The sequence below is a fragment of the Neofelis nebulosa genome, chromosome 14 (genome assembly GCF_028018385.1).
Source record: "Neofelis nebulosa isolate mNeoNeb1 chromosome 14, mNeoNeb1.pri, whole genome shotgun sequence".
NCBI lineage: Eukaryota > Metazoa > Chordata > Mammalia > Carnivora > Felidae > Neofelis > Neofelis nebulosa.
Window position 1 is genome coordinate 20,293,200 of NC_080795.1, and position 20,742 is coordinate 20,313,941.

The 20,742-nt window shown below is 42.0% G+C and overlaps 1 protein-coding gene across 12 annotated transcripts in view; it reads right to left on the reverse strand.

Moving 5' to 3' along the window:
- Positions 1-678: 678 nt before the first annotated feature.
- The window catches only part of NCOA2 (nuclear receptor coactivator 2), a 291,623-nt gene continuing 271,559 nt past the window's right edge, over positions 679-20,742 (reverse strand). For 11 of the 12 annotated variants that reach the window (XM_058699787.1, XM_058699793.1, XM_058699792.1 and 8 more), the window contains 7 exons: positions 19,062-19,340; positions 18,258-18,335; positions 16,387-16,621; positions 14,640-14,817; positions 13,728-13,926; positions 10,656-10,745; positions 679-4,576 (listed from right to left, as the gene is read on the reverse strand). In XM_058699787.1, the coding sequence (XP_058555770.1) occupies positions 4,565-4,576; positions 10,656-10,745; positions 13,728-13,926; positions 14,640-14,817; positions 16,387-16,621; positions 18,258-18,335; positions 19,062-19,340 (1,071 nt within the window). In that variant the 3' untranslated portion in view covers positions 679-4,564. The remainder of the gene's footprint in view (positions 4,577-10,655; positions 10,746-13,727; positions 13,927-14,639; positions 14,818-16,386; positions 16,622-18,257; positions 18,336-19,061; positions 19,341-20,742) is intronic. The other variant, XM_058699791.1, reaches the window with a different exon arrangement.

The following is a 20,742-nucleotide window of genomic DNA, read 5'->3' on the forward strand; positions in this document are numbered from 1 at the left end:
TTTTCCCTTCTTTTCTCTCTCTCTCTCTCAAAGATTTTATTTTTTTAAGTAACCTCTACACGCAATGTGGAACTTGAACTCCCAACCCCAATATCATCAAAAGCCACATGCTCTACTGACTGAGCCAGCCAGGCACCCCAACATTGATAGAATTTTCTATTCATTCATCTTGTTTTTGTATCTTTTAAAAATACAATTCCAGATTATATTTACAAGTATTTCATGTAGTTTATAACTTGGGTTTTAGGAATTATATTTGTATCATTTATCAACTATTAACAAAACAATCGATTAAAACGATCATGAATATTCTGATGTGATGTATAACCTGAATAACCAGTCAGAAGTCCATATTGTTCTCATGTTTTTTGGGAAAATGAGGGAAGGGAGGTGGAACACTCTGGTGAGAAGAGTAGTGACATCACTTGGGATTCTGCAGACCTATGTTCAGCCTGTATTTGCCATTAAGTTGTTAGATAACCAAGACGTAACCTCCCTTGGCTTCAAACTGAAAATCTGTGAAACGGGCCAGTGGGAGAACCAAATGTTAAAGTGCTAGAAATAGTGTCAACTATTGTATGAATGTAAGGAAGTATTAAATTCCAAGTCAGATATTTCAAAAATTAAGAGCAATTACGAATGGAGATAGACTATATAAACACATTAAAATCTCCCAAGCCATGTAAAACCCGAAGGCATTAAAATTTATTAAATGATGCAATAACAACAGAATTCTTTATTTACAATAGCATTATTTAACATCAAATAAGCAAATAGCATCAGCAAAGCAATATTAACTTGCATAAATGTATTTAAAATTTCTCTGAATATATCTACCTTTGCATAAACTGCTCACACTAGAAATACAAACATCAATGCAGGTGAACAAAGTGATGTTCAGAGTCAACTCCATTTTGAAAATAAATCACAACCTGAAACACTGTAAGCTTTCTCCTGAAGAACCATAGTTAATATATTGCTTAATTTTACCCTTGTATAATCTTTTCATATACACACATCTCAGATGCAACTTCATGAGGAACTGTACAAATAAAACCCACAAATGACAAAGGAACAAAAATGACAGTTAAATGTTTGAAGAAATGTATCATCATCACTATTCAACAACATAAAGGTTAAGTGATGATGCACTTATTCAAAAATTGTACACAATTCACTATACAAATATAATACATTGGACAGCTATGTAGGAATATACAAGACTTAAAAACAGATCTAAGGCATTATGCTAGATTTTAGCATTTTGAGGTTCTTGCACATAGCTTTTACCTGTAGTAAGAAACTTAAAAGATTTTGTTTTCCTCTATAAAGAAACACCAGGGAGAAAATTCTAATTAAAATCGAAGCCACTACAGTAATTTTCTTTTGTGCAGAGAATGCTTTGCTCTTAGGCAGCATACTACCATACAAATACTAGAAAATTTTAAATTCACACCAACAATTAATGGCTTAAGTTGCATTTCAAAATTGATTGTGTATCTTTGGGTTCTGCAAGTGGATCTGTGCCACCCATTTCATGTGTTAAGCCCATATGAACTCCATTTTTAAACACAGATTAAAAATTGCATTATATAAACTGCAAAAACATTGCTTTCAGTTATTACAGGCCGTAAGAGATACACGTGGGAGGGGCATTTTTAGTCTTTGAGTCAAACGAATTCATTGTAGTAAAACAGCTCACTTCACTTTTTAAACTTAGCACATTACATGAACACTTAAATGAGTTTTACAACCAAGTTAATGTATGTATACTTTTCACATTATGTGTTTTTCACATTTAGTAATATAAGTAAAACACTGATTATTTGTTCTATTAAAACAAAACCAAGTACTCAGTCTGACAAATTTATTGTTTACAGCATGAGAAATACTGATAATGAAGGGGACTGATTTGGCTTTTGCTTCTACAGTGATCAATATGATCAGAGGATTCCTTCACTGACTTTTCTCTTTTCAGTTAGATGTAAAGCAAAATCCATTACCTGGTCTGAGCCATCAGAGAATTTATAATCTCTCTTCCTTCAAAACAGTAATGATCGTGAATTATTCTAAATTATCGGTATCAGAGGTTTGCAGATTTGTCTGAATTGGGATTGACATTAAGACACAGTGGGCAGATGGATAAACAATCAAAGATACACTGATATTCTGGGGACAGTGTTTTAGTGAAAAGGGACTTGAAACAAAGCCAGTTTAAACTCCATTTCTCTTCTGTGCTGTGTGAAGATAAAGTCATTCCAATTCACGTATTTCTAAAAAATCAACTTAAAACCGGTCACAGTAAACTGGGTAATGTGAGCCTCATCACACCGATGAGGTCACGGAGTTTCGGGCCAACATCTGCTCATTTTTTCTATCACGACTGGGCAACCCAGTGGTTCGGTTGAGAAAAGTAGAGCATTTCGAGGGGGACACGTGAACTGGTGGCCGCTGAGAAGTGCTGTTCCTGGCCACCTCCCTGTAGCGAGCGATACCCCTCTCAAGTGGGAAAAAAGTATCGAAATGCAAATTTCCAGAAAAATTTCTTTAGTATGGAGCAACACTTTCAGACTGTCTACTTAACCACTTATCTTTGGGCTATATCTCTTTCTATACTCCATAATTTGCACATATAGAGAGAGATATAAATATAAATAGGGGTAGTTTGTACATTTTTCACCCTGCCACAAATAAACAAATTTCAAGGAAAAACCTCTCTGTTCCTAAAAAGCCTGGCTAGTGAGATATAAAATGCTTTGCTTTTTAGACATCAAAAAGACATCATTCTGAAATTTAGGTAAGAAAGTATGTGTTTTAGGGGTTGGGGAGAAATAGCTCAAAAAAGGTCATCAGTTTCTTGGTATTGCAGTTGTCTGAAACTGATGCCAATTAATAAAAGATTATTCCCCTACCAGAGTGGGCAAGAAAAACAACCATAAAAGTGGCCTGCTTAGTAACATGTAGTCTTTCTAAGGTTCATTAAGAAAGAATATAAACATATAAAAATCAAGAATTGGTTCCTACAGCGGCTGCATATCATATAGATTAGATAAATGATTTATGAGCAGAATCACAAGGTTTAGAAAATAAAAAGTCTTAAGTCTACAAATTAGGTCTAATCAAGGCATTGATATCCTTTACAAAACACCTTTAGGAGACATTGCTATGAAGATATCTAATTTAATACTGAAGTACCTCATTTTTGAGTCAATTCCACAATATGTATACCTCACAAAAATTATACAATTAAAACACTTAAGTTCTCAACTTAAATTATTGCTTGTTTACATATAAATTGGATTTTATGTACCTTACAAAACTTCGGCTTCATCAGCACTGCTAGAAAACAAAATAAAAAACACATGGCGGAGGTTAAATCTGTTGTGATATCTGCTGTCAATTTTAAACACACGGTTACTTTCTCCCGTTCTTGTAGGCCAGTGTTGCTGGGGAACAGAATAAACATGCTTTCAAAGCAGGTATCCTTAGTTGGATTGCATCAAGTCCTAACTTGGCTCCTCTCCTTGCCAGTAAATGCTTTTTTTCTGAAATTTAATAGTTAGCAATTGACAGTGGCTGGCAAAACATTTAAGGAAATAAAGGGCTTACCTGGTTTCTGTTGCGTTTAAATTAAAAAAAAAAAAACAAAACAAACAAACAAACAAAAAAAACGAAAGTAGGGAAGGCTGACAGGGGAAGGAAGAGTCAGGATTGGATGGAGAAGAGAGGACGCTAATCAAAGCTGTCTTATCAATCTAAAGGGAACTTAGTTTGGAAATGAACGATATTTCTTCTTGATTCACAATTTAGGTGGAATAGTTTGATTTTGACAAAGAAAAAAAGAAAAAAGCACTTGTTGATATCAACAGCCCTCTCATAGGCTCCTTTTCATCTGTTCGGTAATGGACACTCTTCTCAACATGGTCTCTAGAGCTTCTACAAAGATACAACTATGACTTTACTGGTCTTCACTTCTTGGGTGTCTCTGTACATACAGCGCTGTCCGTGGTGTCTGCTCTGCTTTTATCCCAAATGCAGGCTTTAGGTTAAAACACCTTTTAGTGTGTGTATTTTTTTTTTTTTTTTAACTCTTTTCTTTCCCGAGATGAAATCTTAATCTTTTGCACTAGACTGATTAGCCAGGGAAAACAAAGCAAGAAACCAGTGTCTGGAACCAAACAGGAACAGAACAAGAGCATGGTTGTTTTCCTTAAATACATACATTTAAATACATTCAATCTGACATGGGTATGAAATTTGCCTGTCAACATTTACTTTGCAGGAGAGATCTAAGTTGCACTAAGGTGAATGCAGTGAACAGACTGAGCAACTGTCTGGACGCGAGCTTCAGACTGTCAAGAGAAGAGGCGGCTCCTCCTGCAACAGCCAGGTGGACTCCACCCCGGGAGCCAGGGCCCCGGCCCGTCTGCTGACCTGGCTCTGGCAGAACTGGCTGGCAGGTCGATTGGGTCAAAACAGATAGACACAGCTCTCCAGGCCGGTAAGTGTTTTGAGCAAGTGAGCCCCGTCAGCTGAAGAGAGAAGCAACCAGCTACCTTCAGTGTCAGCAGTATTTCTGCAGGAAAACAGAAAATTGTGAAGTACCTCTGAATTTTTTATAACACCGTCATAAAGCTCATCACAGAATCATCAATATACTTGGCCATTTTTATTATTATTTATTTATTTATTTATTTATTTATTTTTTTAAATTTTTTTTTTCAACATTTTTTATTTATTTTTGGGACAGAGAGAGACAGAGCATGAACGGGGGAGGGGCAGAGAGAGAGGGAGACACAGAATCGGAAACAGGCTCCAGGCTCCGAGCCATCAGCCCAGAGCCTGACGCGGGGCTCGAACTCACGGACCGCGAGATCGTGACCTGGCTGAAGTCGGACGCTTAACCGACTGCGCCACCCAGGCGCCCTCTTGGCCATTTTTAAATAGTGTCGTTCCCGAAGGCTGTGTCTGGCTGAATTACACTTGATTTTGAGGCAGACAGGCAGGAGGCCCTGTTCCTCGCTGAGCACACTCCTCCCTTAAGGCCAGCAGATCCTCCGCGCCACTTTGAAGGACGAGAGGCTTCAGTGGATGACTGCTGCTCTCTCACCAATGACGTCCTATACCAATGTCCTCGCCCACGGTCTCAAACGACGTTACAGAGATACCTCATTGCTGAGCTGCCCTGGCTTTCTGACAATATCTGATTCAGAAGCGGCCACCGCTTCCTTAATCCTTCCTCAAAATCATCCAGTACAAACCGACTTTCAACAAAACGTCCCTCTTGACTTTCTCTTACAGAGATTCTCCCAGGGTTCCATGGGGTGTTTTCCTGGCTTCAGGGAGCTGAATAAACCAGGGTTTTGGATCTACGGATATTCTCACCAGTTTCTGGTTGCTGTGCCATGATGGTTTGAATGAGGGCTGTAGTGAGCAAGAATCATGTGAGGTGTCTGACTGGTTGGTGCATGTCTGTCAGTGCTTTTCTTTGGTTATTGACTATATTTTTGACTATGTTCCACCCCCCCAAGAAGGTTTCATCCATGTAGCAAATATTAATTATCCACTCTGTGCCAGGTGCTGGGGCTATAACCAAAACAATGTATTTCTGGTCACGTCCATCAAAACATCGAGTGGGCCAGGGAGACAAATAACAACATGGTCCGAATTATGTGAGAGGAAATACTGGGTGCTGTGAGAACACATAACAACTGTTTCTGGGATTTAGATATGAAGGCGTAGCTAGCACATCAGGGCCATTAAAGATTATCTAATAAGATCAGAGAGTAAGCCCAAAATAATCAATTTCACCACACTACCCTGCAAAGACCGACTGGGGGAAACTGCTGTCAGATCATGAATTCTAGTGGTCAAAGGTGGGATTACATTCCTGGTCTGGAGCATAATTCTCCCAAGCTTAAAACATTAGTTTAGGAGAATCCCTGATTGTATTTCCTCTTAGAGAAGAACAGTTAATGTACTTTTCTCTTTGATATAAAGCCGAATTATATATTTATTTCCAATTTGTGTCACATGATTTCATATGGAAATACTCCACAGCTCTAAAGTATGAAAAAATCCTTCGATTTTCCAGTTAGTCTAGAAAAACAAATTCTACTGAGAAGTATTAATGTCCTTAGCAACGTGAAGGCAGTATTCTTTAACATGAATGGATTATCAGTAAGCAGCTATCACCCAGGAGCAGTGTACTGAAAGAGAAAGTTGAGCATGCCATGGATATCTAAAGCAACACTGGCTGGCTTGGCATCCGGCTGTGTCACTTTAGGGGTGGAGAGTCACTTAATCTTTCTGTCCCTAATACTTCCTAGGGCTGTTGTGAGGACTAAACAAAATCATGTACACGAGGTATTTAAATAGTTCTGGGAACATAAAAAGTACTCAGTGAATGTCATCACCACTATCCTTATCATCACTGCCTCGAAGCTGGTCCTAGTTAGTGATCGATTTCCATAACACCAGTAAATACAAGTAATTATAGCTATACTTTATACAAGAGCCAGGCAGCTGACCAGTAAACTCAATTTTGATATGTTTAAACGCATGTAAAACATAGAGGCATGCTAGAAGTCCTTGTAAAAAGAAGAATCTTTTGGTTGTGTAAAATCACCGCCCCTCTCTACATAGCATTTTGGTGAATCCACAGTTGTATAGACTAGCTCTGCTTAAAGCAAGGTACAATTTTAATCTCCATTTCAAGATAAGTGGAACACCAATTCGATTAGTAATGAAACACTGGTTTCTTTTCTTTTTTTAAAGATTCTTTCCATATCCTGCTTTTTTTTCTTTTTTAATGTTTATTTTTGAGAGAGAGAGAGAGAGACCAAGTGAGCAAACACGAGCAGGAGACGGACAGAAAGAGAGGAGACACAGAATCCAAAGCGGGCTCCAGGCTCCGAGCTGTCAGCACAGAGCCTGACGTGGGACTCGAACTCACGAACCGTGAGATCATGACCTAAGCTGAAGTCGGACACTCAACTGATTGAGCCACCCAGGCGCCCCAAACCACTGGTTTCTAGCTCAACAAATAGAACCAGGTTACCAATATAAATTCTGAAAAGTACCTTGATTCACAGCAGCAGCAGAGAACATTACAGAAACACAAGAGGACAGAGATGACTGGATCCCTCTCTTTGCACATATCAGTAGAATGGTGACAAGTGCAGTGATTTCCAGTTAGTACTCATGGATCAGAAGGGATATACTGTACATATTATTTTCTGAAGGAAACAAGAGTGTCTGACCGACTGTCCTCTGGCCTTAATATTCAGCATGAACAAAGTACAGATGGGAAGCCAGATTCAAGAGGGGGTCTGGGAGAAACAGAGAAAGTGGGAGGGGCATAAATGGTCCAGGCTAGATGACTACAGGGAGAGAGTTCTCACCAGAGATCCTGAAGAGTACTTTTGATAGGGAGAACATCCTATATTTCCTGAAAGTTGCTTTTGTGACCTTGATGCTAATCTTTCCATTTGAGTTTTAGCCGGCACCCATCAGGGGCCTAGATGAGCGTGAAGGTGGTTCTACTGGCCCACCTTGCCTGCAGCTTTACCTCTCCACTTTGCCCAGGCCCCACTCTGCGGATTAGTCCTTCCAGCTTGAAGGCCCCTGCCTCTCTCTGGTGTTCCTCACAGTGGTCTTCCTCTTTGTGATATGTGCCCCCACGCGCTAGCTGTGCGAGCTTGGGCAAATTCCCTCATCCTCTGAGACTCCATCTCCTCATCCGTAAGTGTTGATGAGGCCTAAATATCTCTGATGGGCCTAGTATGGTTCCTGTATACTAGAGACCAAAAGGTACATTCCCTTTCCTCACTTCAGAGGTTTCTCCTCTCCTGAGATTTAGTATCCTAATGCCTGAAGCTGAGGACACTCTTCAATATGTAGCCAAATCTTTACTGTCTGTCCCACAGTGTGTGTATTTCTTTGCCCTTCAGGCTCTATAAAAAAACCAGAAGGGAATGGCAGCCAAATTTGTTTCTTCTGGGGCTTCTCCAATGTTACTTTCATAAAACCTTTAGAGAAACGTCCCAGGAGCTCCATGTCCCCTGGAAAGTGGGCGGCAGAATACAGGGGCTAGTAATGCACGCGTGGGTGGTGAGCCTTGTCTCAGCTTCCTTCCTGGTATTGCAGGATCTTGGGCAACTCATCAAGCCCTCAAAACAGTAGTTCTACCATACAGTTATGATTGGTTTAAATGACCTAATCTAAATAAAGCTCTCAGCAGATAATCAGGCTTGCAGTGAATGCTCCATACCTGTTGGTTTTTTCTGGAATTAACAAAAAGATTAGGGGCCATCCAAGTGTTCTGCTGTATAGTAGACAAGTCTTTCTTCTGTAATAGGGCAGCAGAAGGATATAAGGCAAGTCAATTTGGGGGGCTCTCGGGAGACAGGAGTGGAAGACGGGGCTGCTGGCCTGGGCCAGGCAGGGCATCTGAGCACCTTGCCCTATAAACTGGCTCTCCCAGGTGTTTGCTTTGTGTCCCTGTCCTAGGCTGGCACACAGTCACACTGAAGGTGGAGGAAGGGAGGTCAGATTCTGTCATGGTGGGTTCAGGGAGGGAAATGCAGTTCTGACCCCCAAATGCATTTTTCCTCCCACAGAGCTATGATGTGCTGAAAGGTTAAGCTCCCTGGCACTTTTGGGTTAACGTGGGCTGTCCTTTAGCAGAAGCCTAATTATCACTAATGTCATCATCCCTCTGGGAAGTGCATCCCAGGTTTTAAGCTTCTACTTTTTGCACATAAGCCATCACTGATTTATTGTGGTCACTCTGTAGAGGTGCAGTGCGGTAGGGGAGGCTGGGCTGGCAGGAGAAAGGTGCCACCCCCCTAAGGGGCTTCAAACTTCAATCAACAGCACATTTAGAGTCTGCACACACAGTCAATATGGAATATATTCTATTTTTCGTTTGGCTTACCATAGCGACGTTAACTATTTAGATGAGCTCTGCATCTGGGTAAATATATCATCTATAGGATTCCTACCCATGGGCGTCTCTACCACGTGTGGCTGTGGTTCTTTAAACAAGAAAAACCACAAAGAGAAAATTCACACACCGTGTATTTAAAGTCTGGATCTATACCTTTTTTTTCCCTTAATTTAAAAGTTTTTTAAAAGTTTATTTATTTTGAGACAAACAGAGAGAGTGGGAGAGAGAGATCCCAAGCAGGGCTTGAACGAGCTGTGAGATCAATGACCTAAGCCACAACCAAGAGTCAGATGCTTAACCGACTGAGCCACCTAGGAGCCCCATTTTTATTTTTTTATTAAAATAAATTTTTTTAATGTTTTTATTTTTGAGAGAGAGAGAGAGAGAGAGGAGAGAGAGAGAGGGACAGTGAGAGCAGCGGAGAGGCAGAGAGACGGAGACAGAATCTGAAGCGGGCTCCTGGCTCCGAGCTGTCAGCGCAGAGCCCGACATGGGGCTTGAACTCACAGGCTGTGAGATCATGACCTGAGCTGAAGCTGGATGCCCAACCGACTGAGCCACCCAGGCACACCCCCCATTTTAATTTTTTTTAAAAGTAATCTCTATATCCAATGTGGGGCTCAGACTCATGACTCAGAAATCGAGTTAGATGTTCTACCAACTGAGCCCAGCCAGGCACTGCTGCATCTATTCCTTTTTAAACTTAGGTATTAACAAAACCAATCAAGATCCACTTTTCTGTAGGAAACTGAACACCGATCCTCTATTTTCTCCATTGAGAGAGAATTTTTAACTTAAAAATAAACTCAACCTGGGGCACCTGGGTGGCTCAGTCAGTTGAGCGTCCGACTTCAGCTCAGGTCATGATCTCACGGCTTGTGAGTTCGAGCCCCACGTCAGGCTTTGTGCTGACGGCTCAGAGCCTGGAGCCTCTTCAGATTCTGTGTCTTTTTCTCTCTGCCCCTCCCCCGCTTACACTGTCTCTCTCAAAAATAAACACTAAAAAAAAAAAAAAAAAAGGAAACTCATCTATTGCTAAGGCTTATATCCCTTACCTTGAGAGGGCCCCGCAAGCCCATTTACTATGTACTAAGCTGCTCACAGAGCCTTCCTGTTAACATATCAGCTGCTAGACACACAATTCAGTTGAGTTCCAAGAATGGATTATTCTTTTTCAAGATTTGATTGAACATGGTACTATCACTCTTCTTAGAACAAGGGTTGGAGGTAATATGCAAATAATATATAAGACTGTTGCTTAAACAAAGTGAAATATAGACAAACTCTTAACAGGAATAAACACAGACTTAATTAAGGGATAGGGAATAACTGTAAGTTAGCTCTTCTTTATCCTCCTGAAAATCTAACATTATGATTCAGAAAAAGTAAAAATAAATCAAAGTTTGCCTTAACATGACTAATACATTGCTACTTTTTTGGCTTTGCTATAATAATATCATTCCAGGACAAAATTAGTGTTCTTAATTCATACGCCACCATCAGCTCAGTTAAAATGAGCTTAAAGAAATAATTATTCACAGAAAAACTATTGAATGTCAGATGAAATTAGAAGATATCTTTAAAAATCACAAGCGTTACAACTGTCTTCAATCTATTGGCTGACAGTGAGTCTGCCAGTTTTGCTCTATAAAATATCCATGTTCACCTTACTACCCTGTTCACATATTTCTTTGCCGTTTCTTACCCGTGATGCGTCTCCCTCCTGCTTAATCATATCCATTCCAGGCAGCTGGTTTGGGAAAAGGTTGCCTCCCCTCAGAGCAGGGTCATTAACCTGAGGGCACAAGACAGGACAGTGGCTACACTCAGTGGGATGTCCAAAAGTGTTGTAGGGAACAACCAACCGACCTTCCTCCTCGTCTTTGTTCTTAGGAGTGGAATTACGGGGAAAGGTGGCTTTGTAAAAGCGGTCCCATCCCTAGACCTACTCTCCCATGTATAGATCTGGTGGGAGGTGGGGGAGTTAGGAGGAACAGGGAAATAAATACTTACACTAACTGCCTTCAAAATTAAATTTTATTGGCATTTTGTATAGAAGTTTGACAGTCTCGATCATACTTGAAACATTTTCATGCCTTAACATGAAATCATGTTTTCGGATGATTCAAATTAGACCAGTGACTCATATTTGGGACTTCGGAGCCACCTGAGAAGCTCCTAATACCTCTGTTACTTAGGCAAGTTATTGATTAGCAAGAGCAAGTCTGAGTACCCAACAGTGCTGAACTTTGTGCCTCTTAAGTGAATTACTCATCAGCATTCATACAGTTCTTTCACAAATTACAAAGTAAAGATACAAATGCAAATACTGTACAGGACTGGTTTTATCAGAAGAAACACGCTGCAGTTGTGTTTTTTAGGTTTCCAAATTAATCCTAATATTCAAAAGGTTTAAATCTATGTAAAAGTTTCTTTGCCAAAGCAATCTGGATTACTAAAAATGTACCAATTTGGGGCACCTGGGTGGCTCAGTCAGTTAAGCATCTGACTTCAGCTCAGGTCATGATCTCATGGTTCGTGAATTCAAGCCCCGCATCAGGCTCTGTGCTGATAGCTTTGAGCCTGGAGCCTCCTTCGGATTCTGTCTCTCTGTCTCTCTCTCTGTCTCTCTGTCTCTGTCTCTCTCTCTCTCTCTGCCCTTCCCTCATTTACATGCACGCGTGCATGCTCTCTCTCTCCCTCCCTCAAAAATAAAATGGCATGACTTCCAGGTAGGTTGACTATGACCCATGGTAGAGTAGACCATCTGGGTGGCCCTTGCTTTGTACAGTCTCCCTAGAAAGCAAATCAGGAGCCACTAGTGGCCCTTTCTGTAGAAAATTCAAAATCAACACCACGTTTCTTCCATCGAAAAGATAAAACTCGGGGCACCTGGGTGGCTCAGTCAGTTAAGCGTCCGACTTCGGCTCAGGTCATGATCTCGCGGTCCGTGAGTTCGAGCCCCGTGTCGGGCTCTGTGCTGACAGCTCGGAGCCTGGAGCCTGTTTCGGATTCTGTATCTCCCTCTCTCTGACCCTCCCCCATTCATGCTCTGTCTCTCTCTGTCTCAAAAATAAATAAAGGTTAAAAAAAAATTAAAAAAAAAAACAAAAAGAAAAGATAAAACTCTTTTTTTTTTTTGAAAGACAGATGGAGAGAGAGAGAGAATCCCAAGCAGGGGCAGGCTTGAACTCACAAACTGTGAGATCATGATGATGATCTGAGCTGAAAACCAGGGTCAGATGCTTAACCGACTGAGCCACCCGAGTGCCCCAAGAATCTATCTTTAGTTATGTCTGATTTACCCAAGTAAGCCACCATTGATGGTTTAGTCACCATCAATTCAACTACAGAAAGGCGAATTATTATTACCCGCACAGAGCTTTCTTAAATTGCAAAGGGCTTTAAATTTCCTTATGCACTACTCTGCATTTTTATTAACATCTTCTCATAGAATAAAGCAGAGGTGCTGGAAATAAATTTACTAAAATTTCCTCACAAATTGTGGTGCACCAACATTAGATGAAATAGACTAATCCAACCTTCGGTCTTTCACCACTCTCACAATTATGATCTGACTGAAGGCACAGCCCTGTCAGTGACTTACTAAGTCATTTAACCTGCCCATGCCTCGATCTCTCCACAGATGAAATAAGACTCAGGGTCTTTGCCACATTGATACTTTGCGTGAACTACTGAGGCAGTGGAATGCCAAGCATTTTGTGCCCTTTAAACGTAAGTTCTTCTGTAAACACAATGTAAAAATTTTTAACTGACACCTTTATCTGTGGATAAATTCTGAATTTCTGAATCCCCAGATTCTGAATCCTAGGCTGGCCACCCGAGATATCAATGCTTTGAGTCTCTCTGCCACCAAGTGAAGCTGGTGTACACTCAGGGATAGCAGAATCACTAGTCTTATTCAGAAATACAGCCTTAAGCAGAATTGTTTAAAAAATACTGACCGGGGGGGGGGGGGGGCGCCTGGGTGGCTCCAACATCGGCTCGGGTCATGATCTCAGGGTTTGTGAGTTCAGGCCCCAGGTAGACTCTGTGCTGACAGCTCAGAGCCTGGATCCTGCTTCAGATTCTGTCTCCCTCTCTCTCTGCCCCTTCCCCCCACTCGTGCTCGGTCTCTCCCTCTCAAAAATAAACATTAAAAAAAAAAAAAATTAAAAAAAAAATTAAAAAAAAATTGACCTGAAAAACATGGCACTCACACCCCAGAGATGATAAAGAATAGCTTTTTGATGATCAGTGTCAGTCTCCCTGCACGAGTGAAGTATCCTTTAAAGCTAACTGGCTGGGGGCGGCGGGAGGGGGTGGGATGGGAGGTGGTGGTGGAAATACAGCTAATTGGATGGCAAGCAGTTAGTTTGGCCTTTGCGATTCGTCTGGTTTTTCATTCAGAAGAAAATCAGTTCTTAAACTATAAATCCAAAATAAAGCTATTTAAGAAGTACATTTACCATTCCATTTTTAGAGATTCATTTTAGATATTGCTAAGTTCCTCAAATAAGAAAATACTTAAATGACAAGACAGTTAAGAAATATTTTAAAAGATCCTTGAGCAGTCAGGAATCCTTTCATGTTTAGTTTGTCATTAACAAGTATTTCTGTTAGTGGCACTAACACAGGTGAAAGTAAGGGGAGAAAACACTGATCAAAATACGTGTGGGAGTTGATGGCAGATGTTAAGTACATGGAAAGACACGCTGAATGCGGAAAGAGACAAAAAGTTATCAGAAGACAATGGGCTGCTCCTCAGGATGCTCACCTGCTCGGGACCCATGGAGGACAGCCCCGACGTAGGCACGGAGGTCACTGAGGTCATGCTGATCTGTCCTGTCATCTGGTTCATGTTGCTCATCCCGCCTGTGTTGGTCGCCATGGATACATTGATGTTCATATTGTTATTGTACATGCTGGTGTTTGCTTGTTGCCCAAAGTGTGGTGGGGACTGTTGTGAAAACATGCTAGAACATAAGGAAAAGATTAAAATGTCAAGAGTTGTAGGGCAAAAAGGTGGGGAGTTTTGAGCACTTGTTTCTCACATATTTACTTGAGGATGAGTAAGTATAGGCTGAAAGACCCCAGGGTGGGACAGCCAGCAGGGGTGAGGTCAGAGATGGTGGAGGAAGTGCTCAATGAGGCTGCAGGGGCGACCACACTCCTCTCCTAACATCACTGTGAAGGTCTAGAGGTGTATCTTTCTCTTTCCTATCTGCACCGAACAAGCTTTTTATTTGTTTGCTTTTACTACATGTACTGATAAAGGATGCCTTCTAGAGCACTGCCTTCCATAGCAGTTTCGGTCTTAAAAACTGGTGGGGTGGTACCTTCTCAGGGGAGTTCTTTTTACTCCCAAGGAAGAGATATGCTAAATTTTTGTATTCTGGTAACTTCTGCCTACTTAGTAACTTTCCTACTTCGTAGTTTACTTGATATTGCTTGCTTGAGAAAAAAAATTAGGAAATATACAGAAAAGATGGGGCACCTGGCAGGCTCAGTCAGAACATGTGACTCTTGATCTCAGGGTCATGAGTTCAAGTCCCATTGTTGAACATAGAGCTTACTCAATTAAAAAAAAAAAAAAAAAAAGAGAAAAAAATACAGAAAAGAGACAGGCGGTCTACAGAAAAATTCCCTGGTGATCACTTATTTAAAAAGACACAGAAACACGGCATACCTATTTCCACCCATATTCCCTTGTGCCCACCCATTCATGTCAGAGGAGGCCTGGTAGGCTGGATTAGCCTGAGACTGCTGCATCATGGGGCTCTGGGTATGTGCCATTCTGGGTGACATCAGAGGGCTCTGGGGTGTTGTGGCCCCAGTAAAGCCTGGATCAGGTTGCTGACTTATTCCTTAAAAAACAAAACAGAAATCCAAAGGAGACTGTTAGTTTTATCGTAGAGATTGGGGGGAAGAAAAGAGAACATTCAAATTATATACACATAGAAAATTACTTTCAAATACCTGATCATGTTATGTTAACCACATACATTTAAAAAAGGTTCCAAACTGGGATAAAAAGCATGAAGAAAAAAATTTCCAAATGTTGATTCTCTAAGGTAGTTACCTTGTCTAGAGATAGAGAAAATACTGTTCCTTCCCCTTATTCCCTCTCTAAATCAAGAATTGGTCAAACATGTGTATTTCTCTTTTACCTGAAACAGTCTTCAAATTTTTATGTATCACTACAATTGGACTGTTTAAACTTTAAATCAGATTGAAGTTCAGCTATATAGGAAAAGTTAACACATTTGAATAATTTTTTTATTGAATCAAGTCATTCTACAAGGAGATCCATGCATTTTTAAAAATAAGTAACTGCATCACAAAGGATTCTGTCTGTAAAGGGCTCTGCGGTATTTCAGTGCTATCTAAGATGAGCAAGAATACATAGAAAAATTCAATGTAAGCTTCTTGTTCAGTTTAGAAGCAAATGGCATTTACACTAAAAGGAGAGAAGGAACTTTTAGAACACTTTCTGAAGTCATCAAAAAGGAAACAGGAAAGGAGCTTAGAAACAAAGGCGGCAACTTAGAAACTTTCAAGGAGGACGTAAAGGAAAATGCGTTTTTGCCTAGATGTGTGTAATGTACATAGTTAATTAATGCTTAGGTTAGCTGAGAAAGAAAAGTTTATGATCACACAGAAAAACCCGCACATTATTTGGTTCTTTAAAGAAACAGGAGACATGAATTTAAGCACTACAGAGGCTTGATAGTTATTTGTAGATAACTCTGGCAAAAGACAGGGAAAATCATTTGGAATATTAATGTCAATGTAAGCACTTAACTTTTATCAATAATTCAACTATTAATTGAACATGGCATGCACACAAATATGAATATTTATGACATTACACATCTGTCTCTTAAGACTGACGCTGAACAACAAATCAATATGAAGAAAACAAAGGGCCTTCCACTGGGGCTTCTATATAACACTTCTCAGGAATTATCTATTCATTGAAGAGTTGGTATCATCTTTTTTTTCAAAAATTGGAGAATGTGTAATGCTTGAATTTTTGTAGGTCTTTCAACATTTTGTACGTATCTATTGATTTGTTTGAGTCAGACTCAGAGGTCTTCAAAAATAAATATATACATATGCACCCGTGTTTACAGACACTGACAGAAACACACACATCCACGCACACTCACACACACTTACTTCGGTCACTCTTAAAGTAAGACCTGCACTCAGAGAAAAGGTGGTACCTGAGCGGGGAGACTGGAAGGCACTGTGCTGGACCTGGGGACTCCTGACAGGCCCCAGCTGTCCTCCCAGGTTGCCTATCACTCCCTGGGTAGCCAGACTCCTCTGGGAGCCATGCAAAGAGCTGTGAGAGAGGAGCTGAGACCCAAGAGCAGGGGACACTGGGGAGAAAGGGCTGGTGAAAGGTGGTGGGGATGTAAGTCCAGTACCGTAGTTTGGAGGAAATGGAAACTGCTGTGCATTTGCCTGGGGGATCCGGGGGTTGCTCAGAGTTGCTGGTAAACCACCAGGAGCCACCATGCTCGATGTCATGTTCAGCCCTTGTCCTCTCATCATCAGTGTTCGCTGCTGAACCTGCTGTTGCTGATGCATTTGCCTCTGTCGAAGATGCTGGTTCAGGATTTCCCTTTGTCTTTGGGCCAGCATCTGTGCATTAATAGGTGCCTAAAATGGGGGTGAAGTGGGGAATGCACGGAGGGGAACATTGGGGGAAGACACAGATTGAGAAACAAACTGTATATTAGAAATAAGACAACAAATGGTACTGTCTCATGCAAAATCATTTGGGAAATAAAATTACACGGAAAGAACATTTTATTTTATTTTTTATTTTAGAGAGAGACAGAGAGAGGGAAGGAGTGCAAGTTGGGGAGAAGGGGGGAGAGAGAATCCTGAGCAGGTTCCAAGTGCAGCGCAGAGCCCAAGATGGGGCTCGATCTCACGAACCCTGAGATCATGACCTGAGTCAAAATCAAGAGTTGGACGCTCAACCGAACTAGCCACCCAGACGCCATGTGGAGAGAACATTTTAGAGTCGAACAGTAGGTGGGTGAGAATGTGGGCTTCTAAGTTCTACAGAGATGATGATTTTTCTGAAACCTTGCAATGACTGACATGGGTAACTTCAATGTTACTATGGATTAACTTGGAACTCACTGTGAGAGAACACAGTTAACTAAAGGACCTCATAATAATACCAGTCCTAGCTGTAAGATGAATGTCACAGAAACCTTGAAGATGGCATTCAAATCTAAAGGGAAACCAGATCATTTGTGCTAAAATGTGGTTTGAAGTGCTTCAGAAAAGGCTGAACAGAGGCAGGGAGAGGGGAGGGAGTGTAGGGAGAGCGAGGGTGATAGGATGCAAGGAGGCCAGGGCAGACTGAAGAGGAAAAGACAGATGGATGCAGGGAAGGATGTCAGTGCCTGCCACCTAGAAGAGGTAAAAGGCTGTTTATGGGGTCCTAGCAGTACAGAGTCCATCCTCATTACTCCTGGATTCCGTATTTGTGAACTTACCTACTTGCTAAAATTTATTTGTAACCCCCAACTCTATATTCACAGCACTGTCAACGTCTATGGACATGTGCAAAAGAATTTGAGATGCCCAAGATGCACATTATTCCCACCTAAGGCTGAAACAAGGTGACAATCTGCCTTCTTGTTTCAGCTCTCATACTGTAAGCGTCCTTTTTGTGGACTATTTAGTTCCACGTTTTTCACTCTGGTGTGCTTTTCCCAGGTGATTTTGCTCTTGACGGTGGTTCCTAAGAGTAGTGCTAAAGAGCTGTCTAGTGTTCGTAAATGCAAGAGGCTGCGATGTACCTTATGGAGAAGGCACGTGTGGGGTGAGCTTCATTCAGGCAAGAGTCACAGCGCTGGTGTCTCTGAGTTCAAGGTAACAAATCGACAATATCTATTAAATAAGATTTCTTCAAATTGAAGCACATGTGAAACAAGGTTATGTACTGATAGACTGATGACCATGCTGGCACCAGAGGCTGGCAGGACCCTAACCCTGTATGTCTCCTGGGAGCAATGGTTCACTAGTCGCTAATTCAGTGTTTGCTGTAACTTCATAGAACACAACACAAGTGAATGACAAGAACTGACTGTACCTGGCAGTAAAAATGGAACTACAAAAGTGACAGGCTAGATGGACATCTGAATGACCTAACAGATCCATGGTGCTGATCTGGGTCATATGACCTTGTAAGAAACTTTGCCTGGGATACTGACAAGGAAGAAATGACAGAGAAACTCAACATCCCATGAAATCTGACTGCTGGTCTGCTCCTTACCTGTGTTGGTACTCCAGGCCTCAGGGTCAAGTTCACATTTGAAACATTGCTGATTTGATTCATAAGTGGCTGGCGATTCTAAATGCAACAGACAGAAGAATCAATACATTTTTTACACAGTATATTTTAAATCATCTCTCTTGAGAAATCGCCCTCCCCAGTGTAACATCTGTATGCGTTAGATGCTGAAACCACATGGTTTGCAGCTGAATTCTTTTACAAAGCTAATTATCAGTGAGGTTTCGCATTGCTTATAACTGAGAAAACGTTGTGGACTGTTTACAGAAATCTTTCTAGGCTTGTTTCCCGAGAACACATTTTCTTGAGCTAACTAGGCACTCAGAAGGCAGCACTGCTCTGCCACCACTCAGCTAACAGTGACGATTTCTGTCACGAGACAGGACTGAGGAAAGGAGCTACTGTTGTCCTGAGTGCTCACACTGAGCTAGAAACCACCTTTAACTCATATGCACATTGCCCTGCACCATACAGCAGCCCCGTTTTATAGACAGGAAAACTGAGGCTCAGAGAGCTCAAGGCTAGACCGTTAGCTCTAGACCTCAAGGCCAGACCGTTGCCCTGTTGGGCAACAGGACAGCTCCCCTGTGCTAGAGTGGAGTTAGTGGACGAGACAGAAGGGAAATCAGTAAGTAGAACAGAGCACGAGCTGTCGGGTCATCTTGGAAGGGACGGGATGAGCTTTCCGCCCTCCCCGAGGACACGACTGTTACGCCGCCCTCTCGCCTCAAGCTGCCCACGCCCCCGCGCCCTGGCCGCCTCTCCAGACGCCCACGAAGAGCACACCTGCTGTGCCTGGAGGCGATGCTGCAGCTGGAGTCGCAGCTGGTTTGGCTGGTTCTGCACCAGGCCTGTGGGCCTGAGGCCGGGTCTGGGCTGCATGCGGAGTGTGGCGTAGCTGGGCCGCTGTCCCATGGTATGGAAGTTCGGATCCTGCATGGGGTTATAGCTTCCCTGGGCCATCTGGGCCTGAGATGCATACTGCTGTGGGAAAACCGGGGTCTTCTGCTCCAGCATGATGTTGGATTCCTGACTGGAGAACTGTTCCGGATCGACTGCTTGGCTCTGAAGAGACGGCCCCAGATAACAAACAAATGAATACAACCGCTCTAAACAGCAGAGTCGATACAAGGTGATTTTCTCTCACTGCCATATACTTGAAGCTTTTCACACTGTACTTACTATACAAAGGTACCTAGCGCGACTCCATTTTTCTTCCTAGAAAATATCTTTGTTCAACGGGTGCACTTATGTGAGGAGAGAAGCAGGGTCAGGCCTGAACCCCATCAACCCTTCTTCCAAGGGAAGGAGAACTAGGCCAGGACTATGGGACACTGCCTCCTCACTTCCCCATCAGAGACTGACCCGGACTGTAAAATGGAAATGTCCGCTGGAAGTGTTAAGTCTTTTCACTGATTCTTCATACTTGAAGCAATCATTTTAGTCAGACGACCACCCTGGTACCTCACTGGGGTCGGCAGTGGTGGGGCACTGTTCCCATTTTGCAGATGAAAAAAGTGAGATCTGGAGACAGGGAGGAAGTTGTGATAAGCCTTTCTGGCTGGTTCAGTAGTGGGTTCCAATCCAGTCTGTGATTTAGCATCTGAGCTCCTCAGCAGTGCGACACACTGCCTTTATTTAACTGCCTTCTGTGCTGCCGGAACTTCCTACAGTTTGCCACCATCTTATGAGCTACTGGACACATTTGCTGTGTTTGTCGTTCTTGACTTCTTATGGTTACCTGATCTATCTGGGTCAGAATGAAGCAGGTATAGAAAATCTACAACTTCTCCAAGGGGGAACACCTCACCCCCAAGTGGCCCTAGGTGTCTGTGTTTAGGGTGGAAACACATACTTGCTAATTCTATTCTCCTCTCCCTTCTACTTCTAGGGGTAATTGCTACAACCCTTCTGATATAAGGAGGGAAGGACTCAAGAGCAAAAATGTCTCTTAAGGCTTTCTCTAACATGGTCACGTCCTAGGCCTTCCTCCAACCAGTCTACCCAAGTTAGAGCAGGGGCCTGGTGCTGGCCATGATCCTTGGCTCACGTCAGGGCGGTCCTGAGGTCCACCCACGAGACCCTGGCCCACTGCCCTCTCCAGCACAGTTTTAAGTATGTGGATGGAGCCTCCCCAGGGGACACCATTGATGACTGAATTACTGAACTCATTATTGAATTGAATAACTACACTCACGAAACTATCTTAGAACTTTAAATACCTCCCCATCTTCAACAGAGAAGAAATGAAATAATTTCCACTTTTTAAAGAAGACACACAACTCTCATGTGCACAAATAAAGTCTATTTGTACTCTCCATTTCCCAAATCCACCGAAAAATGTTTCTATAATTCAGTTTAATAGGATGACATTATACTGACAATGGACTTGATGAGACAAAACAGAATACAAATGAATGAAAAAATGAAGGGGACTAAAAATATTAAATGATAAAAGGACACCAGT